Genomic DNA, 19812 nt, shown 5'->3' with positions numbered 1-19812 from the left:
TGTAAACTCTGAACTTTAGTTAAGAATAATGTACTCACATTGGCTCATCATTATAACAAATGTACCACACTAATGTAAGATGTTGGTAAGAGTGGGAATGCAGAGTGTGTGGTGGGTTGAGGGGGGAGGTGGCATATGGGGACTCTGCTTTCCATTCAATTTTTCTGTAGACCTAAAAGGTGTCTATTAATTTTAAAAAATGGGTGCTCTACTCAGATTGTCAGGATTAGCTCCTTAAGATGCAGTTTTTTAAGGCATTTATTTTTATTTTGATTTATTTTTTCAAGTTTTTATTTACATTCCAGTTAGTTACCATACGGTGTCATGTTAGTTTCAGATGTACAATTTAGTGATTCAACACTTCTATACAATACCCAGTGCTCATCACAAGTGCATTTCTTTTTAGCACAGTGTCCCGCAGGCTTTCTGACCGAGCCATCTAATTCAGATTCAAGGCTCGTGGAAGGAAGAGGGGGTTTCTTAGACTACCAGTGGGGAAAGTGGGGTAGGGGCTTGGATAGGAGTTCAAATCCTTGAGAAGCTGGGGTAGGAAGGAGTGGGATGGTGTGGATTTTGCAGGTGGGTGGTGTAATCAATCAAAATACACCACACTGGCAGGTTCCACGGCAAGGAGAGAATCCCCTGGGGAGGAGGTGGGATTATCATCAGCAGGGGCTGTGGGGACCTACCACGGGGGTAGGGGTTGGAAATGGTCCAACTGAGGGAAGGAGTATTTAGCACAGACGTTATTTAGAATTACTACGCATGGTGACGAATTTTTAAGTAGGTGGCTTTTAGTTTTGTTATACTTTTAAAATTCTCTACGGACCATGCACTCAGCTGCCTGATCAGAGCAGGCCTTTCCCATTGCTTTCAACCTCTTCCCCCACGGCACACTCAGCACTGAAAAACAAAGACATTCGATTCACGGAACCGCCACCATGGTCAAGGTCTTAAAATTGCACCAAGCAACTCTTCAAGGACAGTGGGAGACAGGTGTGATGGAGCCCAATCCTCAGCCACCTCTTTATACGCCAAGAGTTTTTTTGGTTAAATAGTAAAATGGAAAGTCCCTTCTGCTTAAGCTCCAAGAGGCTCAAGATTCAAGCTCCAAGAGGCTCAAGATTCATCTTCGCTCATGTCCCTCCCCCAATATACAATTAGTTCTGTTAAAAACAGCATCAGCAACATGTGTAGGTGGCACTAGCAACAAAGTTCCTCTTTGCTCTTGGTAAGGAGAAACTTATGGATCACAGGGGATCGTCAGGGCGCACAAGGAGCCCAGCCCAGAGAAACCCCCCTGGCTTTGTCTCATGAACAGAGACCTCCTGACGAAAGTGGGCACTCGCGTTGTGACTCTCCTGGAGTCTACTCAGACGCTCCAGCTGTGGAGAATCCAGAAAACTGAACTCCCTTTCCCTGCCATCCGTTTCTCTGATGCTGATCCGTGAGGCAGCTAGTGTATTGTTCTTCTGTCCTCTCCAGGCATTGTTACGAATCCTTGCAGAAAACAACAGCCACGGTGGTAATGATGATGAGGATGACAGTACCAACCACCACCTGAAACAGGCAACGGGGAAAGAGAGGGAGGGATTTGATGGCAAGGGCGTCTCTCCAGCAAATCTAATCGCTGCTGGGAAGGTGTGGCTGCCTTTTTTTTTTTTTTTTTTTTTTCAGAGCATCGCTTAAAAATTCCTTAGAGCCAGGCACGGGGTAGGGGAACATGGCTCTTCAGCGGGAGCGGAAGCACATAGGAAAAGGACAGCTGGAGATTTGGGATGATATTTAGCCCAGTGTGTATCAGCTTTCCCTAAGGAAGGACTTAAGTTTTAGCTGAACGCAGTCTTACAGAAATGCAGATACCCCGTGGCTACATCTTTGGATATTTCAAGAAGCAGAATTTAGGTTTTGGAAAACCAAACCAGCCAATAATCACACAGAAAGATGCCCGACATCATTAGCCATCAGAGAAAGGCAACCCACAATGAGATGCCCCTTAATACCCACTAGATTATTAATACCCACTAGAATGGCTAAAATCAGAAGGACAGATGATAACAAGAGTTGGGGAGGTTGTGGAAGAAATGGAACCCTCCTACATTGCTCATGGGAATGTAAAATGGTGCAACCACTTTGGAAAATGTTCTGGCAGTTTCTCAAAAAGTTTGAAAGTGAGTCGCCCGATGACCCGGCAATTCCACTTCTAGGTACATATCCAAGAGAAATAAAAGCATATGTTCACATAAAAACTTGTACATGAATGTATATAACAGCATTATTCATAATAGCCAAAAAGTGGAAACAGTCCAAGTTTCCATCAACTAGTGAATAGACATAGTTTGCTACATCTATACAATGGAATATTATTTGGCCATCAAAAGAAATAAAGTTCTGACACCTGCTACAACATGGATGAAACTTGAAAACATTATGCTAAGTGAAAGAAGACTCTGTGTCACATATTATAGGATTCTATTTATATGAAATGTCTAGAATAGGCAAATATATAGAGATAGAAAATAGACCAGTGTTTGCCCAGGGGTTGAGTTGTGGCGAATGGGAAGGGGCTGTTCATGGGTATGGGGTTTCTTGGCGGGGGGAGAGCGAAAAAAATGTTCTAAAACGGATTGTGGTCATGGTTGCACAACCCTGTGAATATACTAAAAATCACTGAATTGTACACTGCAGATGTGTGAACTGTATGTTATGTAAATCATATTTCAATAAAGTTATTAAAATAACAAAACCAGTGAGATGAAGTACAAATTGTCTCAAAATGCAGAGGATTAGTAATCCAGGTGACAAAATGAAAGACAAGGAGGCAACAAAGTGGAGGGCTAGCATGCAGATAACCAGAAGTTCCGAAGGAGATGCTGGAGCCAGGAGCCTGAAAGTCACAAATCAAGATTGAAGATTCCCCTGCCCCCCATCTGCTGGTTCCTTGCAAAATCATTCAGACACACAGACACCTAGATGTATCTGACCCCTACAAATGGCCCATAAGCACATCCAACAATAACTTGCATTGCACTATTTAGTGAAGAATTTTTTGCTTCAATAGTTGGCAGTGGTTTGGTTTGGTTATAGCTTTTGAAATAAAAATGGAGCACTTAGTAAGGTCAGGAGGGAACTCGCCCCCGAGGGATTCAAGTAGAACCTTCTGGAGGACAGTTTAGACATACATATCAAGTCTTAATGTTTTCTCATCTGCTTTCCCAGCATTTCCACCTCCGAGAACCCACCTAGGGGGTGGAGGGGCCTTGGGGATGGAATGGATTTCCCCAGACATTTAGCTACAAGAATATTAAGAAAACTTGTATACATCTCACACGCTTAGTGATACCGAGATTTGTTGAATAAATTTTGCTCTCACTATGTCATTACAGACTAAGAGGCCATGAATGATGTTTTGGGAAAATGCTTAATAAGGTAACTATTTATGCGTTTTGCTTTGTTTCATTTTTGTCAAGGGAAGATAACAGCTTATAAAACAGCATACACACTAATTTTTCATTTTAAAATACATATACACACATTATATATACACATAAATAGAAAAAGAGTGATGGAGATCGAAATGCGAAAATTCTCCTGACACATTAAATGGTTAACAGTGATTTTTGAGTTCTTTTTTAAAAAATATTTTATTTATTTACTTGTCAGAGAGAGAGAGTGAGCACAAGCAGGGGGAGCGGCAGGCAGAGGGAGAAGCAGACTCCCCACTGAGCAGGGAGCCCAATATGGGACTCGATCCCAAGACCCTAGGATCATGACCTGAGCTGAAGGCAGATGCTTAACCGACTGAGCCACCCAGGCGTCCCGATTTTTGTGTTCTTTATGCTTATTGAAATCTTCTCTGAAGATCATGCAGGGACTACTGTAATGATAAAAATAACAATAAAAGGGATGTTTTAAAAAGCTCTCCAAAGATCATCACCTCAGAATGGAGTCCAATCCCTCAGCCCACGCATCAGGGGTGGGTCCAGCAGGCCCGGCCCCCTCCGCCCGGCTCCCCCTCCGGCCTTACCCTGGTGCACCATTCCCAGGACTTCTCTGAGAATGGGTCTGTGTTTTAGCACCCATCTGCCGTTCATCTGCCTGGGGGTCCTCCGCCTGCTCGCCTGCCTTGCTTCGCGCCTGGCTGCTCTCCCTTGAGTCCCCTCTCCTGGGAAGCCGTCCCTGGCCACCCAAGCCAAGCCCACCGTTTCCTGCTGTCACCCTACCCTGTGCGTGCACTCTTTTTATACCTCAAACAGCACTGCCATTATATTTATACTTCTCTCTTTCATTGAGTCATTTGGGGATTAGGCCAGGATCTTAATCATCCTTGTTTACTCAGAATCCAGCCCAGTCCTGGATAAATGTTTATGGAGTGGAGGAGTGAACGAATGAATGAATGTGTCTGCTGAGCTCTAGGCTCAGGGCAGCTGTGCTCCAGGGTCCTACAGGTCTCTGAATGCAACATGCCCCAAACTGAGCCCATCGACTTCTCCCTCTGGCAACTGACTCCCCGCTAGTCGCTAGTCCTTAGCAACCTCGTCAACGACCCTTCTCTGACTTTGTGGTGGGAGCTCCATCCACCTCCAGGGACTGGAGCCAGGACCATGCACATCTGTTTTCTTCCCACAGAAATTCTCCTGGGCAGTCAATCCCACCACCAGAATGGTTCTTGCCTTGTTCTCCCTTCTTTGCCTGCACACTGCTGCTGACCTCTCTATCTCTCTCTGGCTCTCACCTGGCCATCTGCCACAGCCCCTCATCCCGACCCCAGTAATCATGTCTACATGGCTTCTCTTTCCTCCAGGGTAAAGTCAAAACTCTTTACGGAGGCTTACCAGGGGTCCATCCCCAATCCAGCCATCTCTCCATCTCTCTTCCCTCCTACCACTTTCATCCTTTCCCGGAGCAACCTGATGAGTTCTTTCCTACCTCTGTGCCTCTTGCATGCCCTTTGTTTTGTCTGGAAGCTTTCCCAACCCCCTCGCCTCCCTAAGTCATTCATCAAGCCTTAATGTAAACAACATTTTCCCCAGGAAGACTTCCTTCACTCCCCAAGTCCCTATTAGGCACCTCAGACATAAACTCCCAAAGCTTCCTACACTTTGCCCAACATAACCTTTCTCGTGCTGTATTTAACTCTTCCTCTCAATGAACGGTTGAGAGCAGCAACGTGAAAGCAGAAACAAAGTCTGCTTGTTCATGGACATTCCTCCAAAGTCTAGCAAAAATGAAGTCCTTACTCAAGAAATGGTTAATATTCGGTAAGCAAATAGATGAACGGATTTTTGCTTTTGTTTTTGTTACTGCAGATGCTGATTTAAACTTTGGGGCCAGACAGGACATCCAGTTCTTCGTTCCCTGAAAGTCAGGAAGAAGGGGAGAAGCCCCACCACAGACAGCTGCTCTCTAACCCTGCCCAGCAGCTGGCTGACCCAGAGTGGGCTCCTCAGAGGGAAGCCTGCTGGGTTGGGCCTTTCCAGGGGTGCTTTTCATCTGATTGTCTTTCCAAGTCACACCCAACTTCCCCATCAGTCATGAGTTTTTCCAAGACTTACAGGAACCTACCCTAAAGAGCAAAGGAAGTTCTCTGTTTCTAAGTGCTACCTTCAAAATATTTTCAGAGTTCCAGAGTTAAAGGTCCCAGAACTGGAACTCTGGATTGTGTCAATTCCCTGTGGAGATGCTGCTGGGCTGGGGCTCAGGATGGTTATCCACCACCCCTCCCCTCCAAGCCAAGATCGAAAAAAGAGCGGTGGTGTTTGGTAGTAATGCAGAGTTGGGGCTCCAAAGTCTCTGGTAGGCTGAGTCAGCTTCAAAGGAACCCAGCACCCTGGTGAAGTTGGAAGGTAGCTAAGTGAACTGGGTTCATGTGATGGATTGGAGTCTTGATCAAATAATCACTCCCTTCTCCCCTCCCCCACCACCTCAGGGCTGTGTGTACTTCTTGCCTCCCTGCCTTTGGACTTGGCCACATGATGTGTGTTGGCCACTGCAGTGTGAGCAGACATGATGCAAGCAGAGGCATGAAGTATGCATCTGTGGTTCTTCCCTCTTACGCTCCCTTCATTCGCAGTGAGAATATGCCTTAGGTCACCATTGCTCCTTCAGCTTGGTCCCCGGAATAGAAGTTTTGGACATGATTACTTTCAGACGGTTGTGAGATATCTAAGCAGAGATGTGTATGATTGGGGGCTTGGGGGTGGTCTGGGCTAAAGGTCTCCACTGGCACGATCAGCAGATGCATGGCATTTAAAGCCTTGAGGTAGATGAGTTCACCAAAGTGTGGATATGGATGGAAAAGAAGTCCTCCAATATGTAGCAGTCAGAGAGATGAGAAGGAACCAGCAAGGAAACTGAGATGGAGTGGCTGGAAAAGGCAGGCAGACAACCAACCAGGACAGTGAGGGATCCTGGGAGCCAAGCGGAGAGAGAGCTCAGAGTTGGACAGAGTGATCGGTGTGTCCAAAGCTGCTGGTAGGGCACTGAGTTGACATGCAGAATTCAAAGTGATTTAGTGACAGGGTTGCTGTCGATGTCCTTGAGAAGAATATATTCCATAAAATCCTGAGGGCAGAAACATCAACAGAACAGTTTCAGGAGAGAATAATAGCACAGGCATTTGCAAGTGTAGACAATTCTTAACAAAGTGCTGCTCCAAAATGAAGAAAAGAAATGGGGCTATAGCAGGAGGAGGAAGTGGAATTTAGAGATATATTTTTTAAACAAGTTTGAATGCTAATGGGAACGATCTAAGAGAGAGAAGGAATTGATTCAGATGGAGGAGTGATAGGGGCGCTTGGGTGGCTCAGTTTGTCTGACTCTTGGTTTTGGCTGAGGTCACGATCCCAGGGTCATGAGATCGAGCCCTATGACAGGCTCTGCACTCAGCGTGGAGTCTGCTTGGGATTCTCTCTCACTCCCCCTGCCTCTCTCCCTGCTCATGCTCTAAATAAATAAATAAATAAATAAATAAAATCTTTAAAAAGTAATTGAAAAAAAGATGAAGGAGTGATGTGGTTCATCCACTGTAACTAGGAGAAGTTTGAGTGTGTGGGCTTACATGTAGGACTTAGTCAGATACAGTAGTGGGAGCTTGCAGACATTCTCTTCCAGTTGTACCAACTTTTTTCGATAAAACAGGAAGTCAGGTCATCAACAGAGAATGAGTATATGTGAGGCGAAGAAGAAAGTATGACAGAGTCATCCAGGAGGGTTGAAGAATGAATGGACCAAGGATGTGTAGCTTGCATGCTGGTTAGCAGTGACTCTTGTGAGCACTTTTACTTACTATCTAATAAAGCCTCACAACAGACACATGAAGTAGGGCCTATTATTTGCCTCATTTACAGATGAGGAAATGGAAACACAGAGTGGTCAAGAAACTTGTCCAAAGTCACACAGCAAGAAAGTGATGGAACCAGGATTTGAACAGGGGACATCTGGCTCTGGACTCAAATACTTAATCATTAGATTAGGCTGACCCAGTTAAACATATGAAAACCTGTCACAGAGCTGAACTAAATGAAATAAAGTTTGAATTAACATTTGTGGTACAGCCACCATGTGCCAAGCTCTGTACTAGATGCCTTCATAAGTCTCTGCAGTCATGGTTATTATCGACCTCATTTTACTGCTTGAGGACATCAAGGCCCAGAGAAATTCAGTTGTTTGTGAAAAGCTGCAGAGCTAAGGAAGAGGAAGATCTGCGTTTTGAACCGATGTCAGTCTGATTCCTAATCCCATACCCTGTACACAATGCCAAAGAACCATTATATCATGTGAGTGGGTCTACCCAGCTAAAGCTAACTTAGTAGCTAAGAGCATCAGAGCCCTCCCCACACGAGGCTTTAGCCCGAGCTGGTGGAGAATTTACTATTTGGTCCTAATAGCAGGGAGAATTTAAAAGAAGGAAACTTTGGAGGGGGGGTGGAATGCAGGTTTGTCTTATTGACCATTTTTGGATGCTTGATCCATTCAGTTGGGAGGAAGGCTTGGAGGTATATGGTGGGACTCTTGGCATTTTGTATTTCTTTTTCTTTCCATCAAAGCTATAGCCTTATATCAGGAGAGCACTTATTCTACTTATATGAGCATTTCCAGAAATGGTTTTCTCAAGAAAGAGTGCTCATAATGCATCATCTATACCAAACAGCCACCCACTTCCTCAAATGCAAGGAAGCAGACAGTTAAAAAAAAAAAAAAGCCGAGGCGCAGTTGTTTATCACGACCTCGCCTCAGTGAGGCCTGAGATTCTTTCGAACAGGAGCTCTGCTTCTCATGACGCAGAGTGAAGTTATCAACTGGGATATTTCTGGTAAAACTGAAAGCAAGAAAAAGCAAGGTGCACACTTCAGGAAGTACCAGCCCCCGTGGGACTGTTGGAGGCCTTGGGGGGACTTGGGTGCCATTCCCCAGTGACAGACAGATGGATGGACCTTCCTTCTGAAAGAAAGGAGGACACATGCTGGCAAATCAACCTCAAACCCAAGATCACTTGTGAAGAAATCATAAAGGGGAACATACACACAAAACCTAGAGGGAAAGAGCGAAAAAGCGAGAAGGGCAGGAATCGAGGCAGACCTGTCGCTTCAGCAGCTACTCACCTGAAGCGGGAGCAAAATGTCCCTGAAGTTGCCGAGGAACTGGGATTTCAACCTGAAAGTGGAGCCTGGGAAAATAGGTATGGTCAATGTCTTTTTGTTTCCCTTGAGCTTCTTATACTTGAGCACCCACCATTTGCATGTTGGTCTGCAGGGAGCTTTGTCTACTTAAAAATGGATCTCTCAGCAAATGTGAGTTTGGGGAAAATTTGCATTCAGGTTGATATGTTGGATCAAAGTTCCCAGACCCTGGGAGGGGATTCTTTTCTGTTTGGAGGTAGCGTTGGAATGGAGCTCTCTAGTGTGAGGCCACGATGGTGTACTTCAGATGGGCTAAAGCTACAGATCACACACGAAACAGAGTTTTTCTCTCTTTTTCATGAAAGGATAATTTCCCTCCTGTTTGGACACTTGTCCATAATTTGAGAGGTTTTTCATAGGAGCACAGAGAGTAGAGTCTTTTTGAAGTGCTTGATCTGTGAAGAAACTCAAGGGGTCCTGCTGGTGAGGCAGAAGGAGCAAAAAGTAAACAGTGAGGACCAGGCAGGAACATAGAGACAGTTGAAAGTATAATAGAGACACTTTTAGTTAAATGGACAGAATGGGAAAGAATTCTTAGTGAAGTTGTTAAAGAGAAATGCATTATAAGTTAATTAAGGGATGATGGAATGTTTTCTGAGATATTCTGGCCTTTAATCCAAAGCTCTTCTTATTAATGTTAATAGTGACATATTGATTTTAATCTGCTATATAACTGTCATCATAAGTTTCATTATATGGGGTTCTTCTGTTATTAATCGATCACAGTAATTTGGGGGAGAGCAGTTGGGCTGAAAGTGATTTCCCTGTGCTTTACACTCACACCTGCACAGTGAGCTAACTTCCTTGACATTAGATAAGTGGGGGGGGTGTTTCTCATGGCTTGGAAAAGTTTTGCTTGGAACAAGGTTTAGACGTGGTCTTCTACTGGGGGTTAATGTGTTCCTAAAATAAGTGGTCCACTGCAAAGCCACACAATGAAGAGTTAATGATGTAGGTCTGAGAAGAGATTTGGAAAAAAAAAATCGAGAGTAATCAGAGAAGCCATTAATCTTGGTGTCCAGGGAGGATTTGTGGTCCCTAATCAAGCTAGGAATCACTGCATGCTGAGGTCGGTTCCAAGAATAGGTAGTGTGCATACCTCTTACATAAGCAAGAGTTTTTTCTCCCAATTACTATTGATACCAGTGTACTTGGCAAATGCTCATTTTATTATATGTCATAAAAATTAGTTTTTAGAAGTAAAACTTCTATGGTTTTGTTCCTTTTTAAGTGTCCTGCTTCTATCTGCATGGGGTCATTCTAACCTCTCACCATCTGTGTTTGAACAGGTCTTACTCTCCTCTTTAAAAATAGGAAACATGAGATTAATGATTAAATGATTAATTGATTAAATGGTTAAATGATTTTTTCCCCCCAGGGATATAGGAAATGACCACATTAGAGCTCAGGTCTGCATGTGCTCACACCTGGGGTTAGGTTGGGTAAATTTCATGATTTTATCAATGTTTATTAAATCATGGTCCCGTGGATAGCCTATATGAGAGTCACCTCAAGTACTTGCTAAAAATGCAGGTTCCTGGGCATTTTGCTGAATTGTGAAATTAGAATATCTGGATGGGGGCTCATGTGCCTGCAATTTAACAAGCACCCCTCCCTCCATCCCATCTGATGAAGAAGTCCTGCTGTAGGGGCTATAGTCTGTTAGTGGACTCGAAGAGCTACTATGCATCTAGCATAGAGCACAGTGTCTGGTCCTAGTGGACACACAATAAACGTTTGTTGACTAAATGAATGATTGACTATAAGTGGATGATATAGTTTAGTATTATTTAAAGAAAAAATAATAATTACATCATGAAATATAAAGAAGCCCTTCTCACTATCCATTGTCATTTACAAGTTTGTCACCCCAAGAGATTGGATGCCGCCAGACTATCTTTCATGAGTGTCACACTGATGAGAATTCAGATCACAAGCTGAGTTCTCCTAGGAGAAAGAGTCACTGACTCAGCCACAGGACCACTGGTCCCCTCTCCAGCATCCTTTGTCTAGGTGCGACTGTAAGAACTGGCTTAACGGTATAGCAAAGAATCCCACAGCTATTAAGAAGACGCGTGGAACTGGGAGTCATGTCAGGGAAGTCGAGGACCAGCCTGCGTAGTGAGGAGTAGATCAGGGTTTCTCAACCTGGACACTATTGATATTTGGGGCTGGATAATTCTTAGTGATGGGGACTCTCCTGTGCATTAGAGGATGTTAGCAGCATCCTTGGCCTCTACCCATTAGACAACGGTAGCACTCTCCTACTACCACCAGTTATGACAGCCAAAAATGTCTCCAGACATTGTCAGATGTCTGGGGAGAGACATCTGCCCTAACTGAGAACCACTGGAGTAGATGATCATCCCAAATAGTGGAACCCAAGTATTACCTCACGATTCACTGCTTGGGTCAATTTTCAAGAGACTCTTGGTAAGCTATAACTTCAGGGGGATGAGCAGTAGCCTAGGATGGATACCAGAACCAGCACTTGCGTAGGGAACTAGCAAGGCTCTGACACAGGAGCGGATCCCAGCTATTTCTTTTTGCCAGCTGTGTTCCCAGTTTCCCGTAAATCTTGTGAGTGAGGAGCCTGGGCTGGAGTGAAAGTGAAAGTCTGTGAGAGTGGGGGAGGGGATCCCCACTGCACTTCCATCTCAGAGAGCTGAGGGTGGGGGGGGTGGGAGCATGGCAACTGGCTGGCAAGGCTGACCCGAAGACCACCAGCATGGGCGCACCAGTGCTAGGGGAATGCAACCAGGCCAGCCTGCATCTGCCTGGTGATCCTAGTGGACCACCCTAGAGCAAAGGGGAATGGAGAGCAAACAGATTTGACTTCAGGTGGAGCCCAGAGCATGCATTTCTTTGATCCTTTATCATCTTCCATTTCGTCCAACAATGAAAACCACGACAGCCTTCCACTGCTTTCATGCTGTCAGTCAAATCTCCTTTTCCACATATTTGTCCTTCTCACTGAATCGTAAGCTTCAGAGGGCAGGTTCCAGGACACAGCATCTTCTCTTGCACACAGTTCCGGGGGAGTCTGGCACATCCAGCACCCAGCGTGCAGAGGGCATTGACCGTCCAGAGAAAGCCTCCTTCTGACCCGTGGGTTGGGAGCATTTAGTGGGAAGATTACCTGTGAATTTCTGGACCACCTGTATTGCCTTCAGTCTCGGGTCCATCTGATTTTGTTCTCAGTTCCCCCAAGTCCAAATGGGAAGCAGACCCTAGAGAGCATATGGACTCTGAGACTCATAATGAGAGGAACTGTGGACATGGTGTTTTAACGTTTCTTTTCCCCTCTGAAATTTAATGTTGAAATCAGAAACAATTGAGAAAGAAAATTTCATTATTCTAGTGTCCCAAGGAGTAAAGGGTATAATGACAATGGTGGGGCTTCTTTTGCCTACTTGATTTTTGTTTTCTGTTTGATAAATCGTTATTTGTCTGATACACTTTGTCTAGTTTGGCTCTTTAGAAAATCACAGTAGAGGGAATGAAAACGTTTGTTCCTTAAGACTGTAGTTAACTAGACCCAATTCATAAAACCTAAGGTTTTATGCAACGAAGGTTATTATTCTTGTTAAAAGAAGTCAGATTTGAAAATATAGTTTTAGATAAATAGATGCATCAATAGATGCAGAGATACACAGAGATAGAATTCATATATAAAGCAGTCCTATGAGTCAATAAAAATGATAAAAGGAAATAAACAACATGAATAGGAATTTTACAGAAGAGGAATGATACCACCAGTAAACATATGGAAATATGCTTAATTGCAATAATCAGGAAATGTAAGTTAAAAGCATGACAAACTTGTCACCCACCAAACTGGCTAAAATGAAAGTTTGACAATACCATGTGTTCTTGAGGACATGAACCAAAAGCAACTGTCTCGTACACTGAAGACACAACCATTTTTGAAAAACAACTTAGTGAAATTGATGATGCACCAACCCTCCCAAGCAGCCATTTCACTGCGGAGCTGGTCCCTCTGGAGAAGCTCCTGTGCATGGGAATCAGAAGAGACACGGAGGTTCCAGAGTAGCATTGCTCATAACAACAGGGGACAGGAAGCAAGCCAAATGCCCATCAGCAATAGGTGGAGAAAGAAACTGTAGTATTTTCATTAAATGGAATGCTGCATAAGACCAAAAAGAAATTGTAGTTACATAGTAAAATGAGATTGAATAGCAAACACTTAAACTTCGGCGGAAAGGGAAAGGCACAGAAGAGCAGAATGGGTGTCATTATATTAAGGTTAAAAACTCTATCTGTTCACGGCCACTACTGTAAGGAACAGCGAGGAGCTGACTAATATAAAACTCAGGGTGATGGTTACTTCCAGAGGGAAAACAAGGGAAATGCATTTGGGAAGCTTCAAAGGTGCCTAAGTACAGTGGTAGGTACATGAGAGTTTATTATTTAAGTAAAATGAACAAAGAAATGAACATGTGCATAAACCCTCAAAAATCTGGAAGGAAGGACACGATTTGTTAGCAGTAGTTAACTATGGGTGAAGGATTTATGGGTGAGTTATACCCACACACATATGCATTATTATTATTATTAATTATTATTATTAGCAGTAGTGTACTCCTCAATCCCCACCACCTATTTCACCCGTTCCCCCAACCCTCCTCCCCTCTGGTAACCATCAGTTAGTTCTCTATCGTTAAGTCTGTTTCTTGATTTGTATCTATTTCTCTCTTATTTTTTCCCTTTGCTTGTTTGTTTTTTCTTAACTTCCATGTATGAGTGACATCATATACTTGTCTTCTCTGACTGACTTATTTCACTTAGTGTTAGACATTTTACCTCCATCCAAGTTGTTGCAAATACTGAGGTTTCGTTCTGTTTTATGGCTGAATAATATTCCATTGTATGTATGGGATATATATATATATATATATCCAGAAGTGTGATTACTGGATCATAGGGTAGTTCTATTTTTAACTTTTTGAGGAACCTCCATACTGTTTTCCACAGTGGCTACAACAGTTTGTATTCCCACCAACAGTGTAAGAGTGCTCCTTTTTCTCCACATCCTTGCCCCCACTTGTTTGTGTTTTTTATTTTAGCCATTCTGACAGGTGTGAGGTGATATCTCATTGTAGTTTTGATTTGCATTTTCCTGATGCTGGAGGGATGTTGAGCATCTTTTTATGGGTCTGTTGGCCTCTGTATGTCTGTTTCAGAAAATTGTCTGTTCATGTCTTTTGCCCATTTTTAAATTGGATTATTTGTTTTTTGGGTGTTGAGTTTTATAAGTTCTTTATATATTTTGGATCCTAACCCTGTTTTAGATATGTCATTTGTAAATGTCTTCTCCCATTCTGTAGGTTGCCTTTTAGTTTTGCTGATTGTTTCCTTCACTGTGCAGATTTTTATTTTGATGAAGTTCCAATAGTTTATTTTTGCTTTTGTTTCCCTTGCCTCAGGAGACCTATCTAGAAAGAAGTTGTCATGGCAATGTCATATTTGAACCTATGTCAAATAGGTTACTGCCTGTGTTCTCTTCCAGGATTTTTATGGTTTCAGGGCTCACATTTAGGTCTTTAATCCATTTTAAATTTATTTTTGTGTATGGTGTAAGAAGGTGGTCCAGTTTTATTCTTTTGCATATGGCTGTCCTGTTTTCTAAAACCATCTGTTGAAGAGACTATTTCTCATTGGATATTCTTTCCTACTTTGTCAAAGATTAATTGGCCATATAATGGTGGGTTTATTTCTGGAATTTCTGTTCTGTTCCACTGATCTGTGTGTCTGTTTTTGTGCCAGTACCATACTGTTTTGATTATTACAGCTTTGTAATATAACTTGAAGTCTGGAATTATGATGCCTCTGGCTTTTTTTCTTTTTCAAGACTGCTTTGGCTATACAGGGACTTTTGTGGTTCCAAACAAATTTTAGGATTCTTTGTTCTTGTTCTGTGAAAAATGCTGTTGGTATTTTGATAGGGATTGTATTATTATTTTATGAATATTTTCCAGGCTTCTTATGATGAACAAGTATTATGTTATTAAAAATACTTAAAACTAAGGGCACCAGGGTAGGTCAGTCAATTCAATGTCTGCCTTAGGCTCAGGTCATGATCCCAGGGTCCTGGAATTGGGCCCTGAGTTGGGCTCCCTGCTCAGCAGGGGAGTCTGCTTCTCCCTCTCCTTCTGCCCCTACTTGTGCTCTCTTGCTCACTTACTGTCCCTGTCAAATAAATAAGTAAAATCTTAAAAAAAAAATACTTAAAGCTAAAACAATTCCAAAGTGCTTGGTCAAGCATGTTGGCATAAGATATTACAGGGAACACATGCCCTTTGGTGATCTGCAGCCAGCTGCAAAACCTTCATCTGACTGCAGAGGTTGGAGCAAGCCAGGACCCACAGCTGATTATCTGTAGAATTTCTGCCCCTCTAGACCCAGGATGGAGGGTTTTCTTGGAAGAGCTACCTGGCCCCAAAGTCACCAGGCCTCCCCATTTGAGCATATTTCTCATTTTATATGAACACAGAAATGCTGGTTCCCTAGATTGGGAATCCCAAGACCATGAAGCCCGCGGTGAGCTGGTTTGTTTGGCATTCAACTTTGCTTTCTTTCTTTTATTTTTAAATGATTCTATTTATTTATTTGTTAATATCATTAAATGATATTATTATTTATTTGAGAGAAAGACAGAGAGAGCTCAAGCAGGGAGAGAGGCAGAGGGAGAGCAAGAAGCAGGCTCCCCGCTGAGCATGGAGCTTGACACGGGGCTTGATCCCAGGACCCTGGGATCATGACCTGAGCTGAAGGCAGACGCTTAACTGACTGAGCCACCCAGGCGCCCTGGTTTATTCCTTGTTTGAGTAAAAATGCCTACCCTGTGTTGTCATCGACTTACCTTTAGGCATCAATTAAATTCTTTCCACAGGGTGCATATCTCTTGCTGCCCAGGCCGAGAGCCTCCTGGCCATTTGGGGAAGAGAGACTGAGGCTGTTCTAAACAGCAGCGGAGTGAGGGGCAACTCGAGTGGTGACGGGGAGTCAAAATCTTGTTTTCTGCTCACTCATTGACAAAGTCCTCCCTGCAGAGGACAGGCAAGGTCGATTTAGATTCTGGACTTTGTGTTAGACTGGGAACCAAGGTATACTTGGATGGGCAGAGGTGAGCTCAGTGGCTTGGTGCATGTATCTCGGAAAACGGGTCTCGAGTGAGATACCCCAAGGTCCTCGCATGGTATACACAGCCATGTGTCTTCTAGTCACGGTACTACTGCTGTCTCTGGCTCACCATTTATAAAGCAGATGCTTTATAACTCCAGCAGATGCTGGAGTGTGGTCCTTTGGGTAAGGAATGTGCGTTATGGGGTTTTGGAAAGATCCTGGGAATGATTGAGAAGAATAAGCTGGTGATGATGACCCTTCACACACAAGATGCTTGAAGGGAAAAAAGTATAACCTCTCGTGAAGCAGTCCCGTGGTTGGCTAACTGGATGCAAGAGAAGGGAGTGTGTGAAGAGCTGACGTGCAGCCCCGGCTGTGGCCACAGCGATTAAGGCCCACTGGCAAGGCTGATGAACCGGGGGCAACACCAGGGGCATCCATGGGGAAGCACAGGCCAATCGAGGGATTCCTTCCAGGGGATGGTATGTAAGTTTTGTGGAGTTCCCAGACAGGAACTGAGATATGGAAGTTACAAAAAGAGAAAATCATTTACATTTCTTGTTTTATGCTTTACTTGTCACCATGTTTCTCCTTGAAACTTTTTTCCTTTGATCGTTTTCTAAAAAACCAAATATCACTTTACAAAAAAAAAAATTACACCCATAGGTCTGGTAGCCAAATATAAAGACAGTCTTGCTCTCTACTTCTGCAGGGCTTACAGGCTAGTGGGGCACAGACAAAGAGACAATTATAAGACAAGTCTTATAGACTGTGTTGAGAATAGCCAGGGGAGGGTGCCGATGAAGAGGAATTCTGGTCCAGCCACCTCCCCCATCTCTGCCGTTCTCTTCTTTAAGATATAGACATGTGCTTTCTTTAGTGAGTCCCAGCCTTGGCATCTTTCTCAGGCTGGCTTTCCTGTACTTAGTTTCTGTTTCTTTGGAGAAGAAAAAAGCTTTGAAATTTTGTATAGCTCCTCTCGGTGAAGGGATTAAACGCAAAGTCCTTAGGATCTGGCCCTGCTCACCTGCCCACTTGACCCTGCCATCTCTGCTTCCCGAGGCAAACACACAGTCATACTCCAGACCTCAGTCATATCTGACCTTTCTCAGCTCCCTGCTCTTTCTCATCTGCCTGGAGCCCTCCCTACTCAGGGCTCCCTTTCTCCCAATTCCTACCCATGCTTTGGTTACAGCGTTGACATTTTGCCCTCTCGGAGACTCTAAGTCTTTCAGTCACTGGAAGGAGAGTAAAAGAATCCTTTCTCAAGCTGCTTAAACAGAGAGGCTTATAGATTAGAGACTGTGGACTTCCTCTGAGGTGAGCTCCATGAACGTTCCTGAACTTGCCTATATGCGTCAACTCCACCAACTTATGGTTTTTGAACCATAGAAATTTGTCCTACTCTGAAATATGCAAAACCAGTGCTCTAGGCCCTCCCTGGAGAGAACAAACTTGAATCGCTTGTAAAAATTGTCTAAGGGACGAATTGCTCATTGGCTTTTCTCGATAGGAGTGTAGGCGGGTGTGTGGTAGAGAAAAGAATTCATGTGTAAGACCCTTCTGCTAATTCTTAGTGAATCCCAGGACAAATTGCTTAGTTTTCAAATAGGATAATAATACATATGTTGAGAGGAAAAAAATATTTCGCACACATAGCCCATGTTTAGGTGATCAGCAAACACCTGTTTCCTTTCTCTATAGATAATCTCATTTCCAACTCAGATCAAACTGGACACTGTACTTGGACGACATGACCTTTGCATCCTCACAGAACGGGCTCACTGAGTTATGCTTCCATATTGTACGCTCGGTTTTTATCTTTACTGCAAGTAATGACTTCATGAAATTTGCCCCTGATTTGTGTCGTAAAATGAGAACAAGGACTGGACAATGCCATTGCCACCTACGTGAAACTCTGTGTGAGAAAACTCACTGGGAATTCAGCACCCGGAAATACTTTGCCTCCTTGGAGGGACTGGTGCGCTTTCTCCTTTCTGCACAGTTGTGCAAGTTATTGTGTTTCTCTTTTTGTCTTGGCTGCCAGGAAGCTCAGACCTAAGTTGAAGCTCGATCACAGCTTTTGCCTATTCACTTCACACACGTATATTTCCTTTGTCTTTGATATAAATTTATGTGATCATTGCAAATGAGTTTTCTCTTTGACTATGAAAAGCCAATTAAGCCTTTGAGGAAGGGGGGGTAATTATAGGCAATATATTAGCACACAATTCCTCAGATATGCTGTGGCTAGGTTTCCTACTTATTAGTAGCAACTGGGCATGACAATTTTTTAAACAATGGTGTCCAAAGAATGCCAAAGCTGAGGATGAGGTTTTTTTTTTAGTTTATAAATGCAAATGCAATTCTACAACCACTTATATTCTTTCCCTGGAGTTGTAGGAAGTGATGGTATCCTCAGTACATTGGGGCCAGTCACGTCTGTCATTCATTCATAAAACGTTTATTTGCTGACTTTGATAGGATAGGTCCTTTTCAGGGAGCCTTCTCAATGTTGTGCTCCTCACGCTGATAGCACACGCTCCCCCACACCTCCATCTTTCTGAAAAAAAGTGTTTTCAAACGTTGGTGCCACCGCATTTTCTCCATAAGCTGTGAGGTGTCAGTCACCAGGACTGTGACTGACTCAGGTCACAGCTGCTTCACTTCCTTGCTTCCTCCTGATGCTACCTGCCCACCCCCCAAATGTGAGCACACAGACCTTAGTTAGTTCCAGATGGGGCTGATGCTTCTCTACTGCTCGACCCTGGCCTGTGGCTTCTGAACCATTCGTGTGCTTCCTTGTTGGTTTGGGAATTTCAAAGTGAAAGAGGAAGTGCTACGGTATAAAGATTTTAAGGCTAAGTAGAATTCTTTTAATATTTTAAGAGAAGCCAGCTGTAGATGTGGTACAGTAGTTTGAAAGCTAGCTTTGGAGTCAGACTGCCTAAGTTTGATCCCACCATCACTAATCGCTTGCTATGGGACTTTGATCCTCAGTTTCTTCATCTGTAAAATGGGCACAATCACAGGGCTAACCAATACGGTTATTGTGAGGATTAAAGGACATGATCTTTGTAAAACCCTTAGCGTAATAGCAAGCATTGGTGTGTGCTGCATAAATATCACTTGTCATCATCACTGCATGGGCATGACGACACTGTAGATACGATATCAACTCCTTCTTTTTTTAAAAGATTTTATTCTGTTTTATTTATTTGAGAGAGAGATGAGATAGAGAAAGCATGAGAGGGGGGAGGGTCAGAGGGAGAAGCAGACTCCCTGATGAGCAGGGAGCCCGATGTGGGGCTCGATCCCGGGACTCCAGGATCATGACCTGAGCCGAAGGCAGTCGCTTAACCAACTGAGCCACTCAGGCACCCCATGATATCAACTCCTTCTAACAAGTCAGAGCTGAAAGTCCCGGCCAGTGGTGCTAGCGTTTTGTTTGTCTTGGTCCAGTTAAGTTCTTCTGTCTTTTCTTTAGACAAATGGTCTTTGTAACATCTGCTGATCCACTTTCCTGCCCAGTGTCTGTCCCTGTCCCACAGCAATGGAGCTGGGCTGTTGCTGACTGGCCATCTCTTGTTTCTTACTCCTTTTAGCTCCAGTCTTTGAATGTGCAGTCCTTCCTTATGTTTATACGGCTTCTTTTTTCCGTTTTCTTTCTTCTTGCTTTTCTTTTTTGTTGTTTTTTTTTAAGATTTTATTTATTTATTTTAGAGAGAGAGAGAGAGTGTGTGAGTGGGGGGAGGGGCAGAGGGAGAGAGAGAAGGTCAAGCAGACTCCAAGCCGAGCATGGAGGCTGACACGGGACTCGATCCCAAGACCTCCGGGATCACGACCTGAGCTGAAATCAAGAGCCGGCTGCTTAACTGACTGAGCCACCCAGGTGCCTCTCTTTTTGCCTTTCTTCCTTTCTTTTTCTCTCCGTCTTTCTTTCTTTCCTTCCTTCCTTCCTTCCTTCTTTCTTTCTTTCATTCTT

The 19812-nt window shown here is 43.7% G+C and overlaps 1 protein-coding gene and 1 long non-coding RNA gene across 3 annotated transcripts in view; one reads left to right on the top strand and one right to left on the bottom strand.

Annotated features, from left to right (window-relative positions):
- Nucleotides 1-234: 234 nt before the first annotated feature.
- On the bottom strand, nucleotides 235-8731 carry LOC113937145. The gene is made up of 3 exons (XR_003524515.2): nucleotides 8604-8731; nucleotides 3775-3877; nucleotides 235-1560 (listed from the first exon to the last, which is right to left on the bottom strand). It is a non-coding gene; the product is annotated as an uncharacterized LOC113937145 (long non-coding RNA).
- ARHGAP25 (Rho GTPase activating protein 25) overlaps nucleotides 8276-19812 on the top strand; it is an 89423-nt gene continuing 77886 nt past the window's right edge. The window contains exon 1 of one of the 2 annotated variants that reach the window (XM_027620895.2): nucleotides 8276-8680. In XM_027620895.2, coding sequence (XP_027476696.1) covers nucleotides 8620-8680 — 61 coding nt within the window. In that variant the 5' untranslated portion in view covers nucleotides 8276-8619. The remainder of the gene's footprint in view (nucleotides 8681-19812) is intronic. The other variant, XM_027620890.2, reaches the window with a different exon arrangement.

Source organism: Zalophus californianus, chromosome 8 (assembly GCF_009762305.2).
Source record: "Zalophus californianus isolate mZalCal1 chromosome 8, mZalCal1.pri.v2, whole genome shotgun sequence".
Classification (NCBI taxonomy): Eukaryota; Metazoa; Chordata; class Mammalia; order Carnivora; family Otariidae; genus Zalophus; species Zalophus californianus.
Note: the sequence above shows the minus strand (reverse complement) of the source record. Positions and strands in the feature narration are given on the sequence as shown.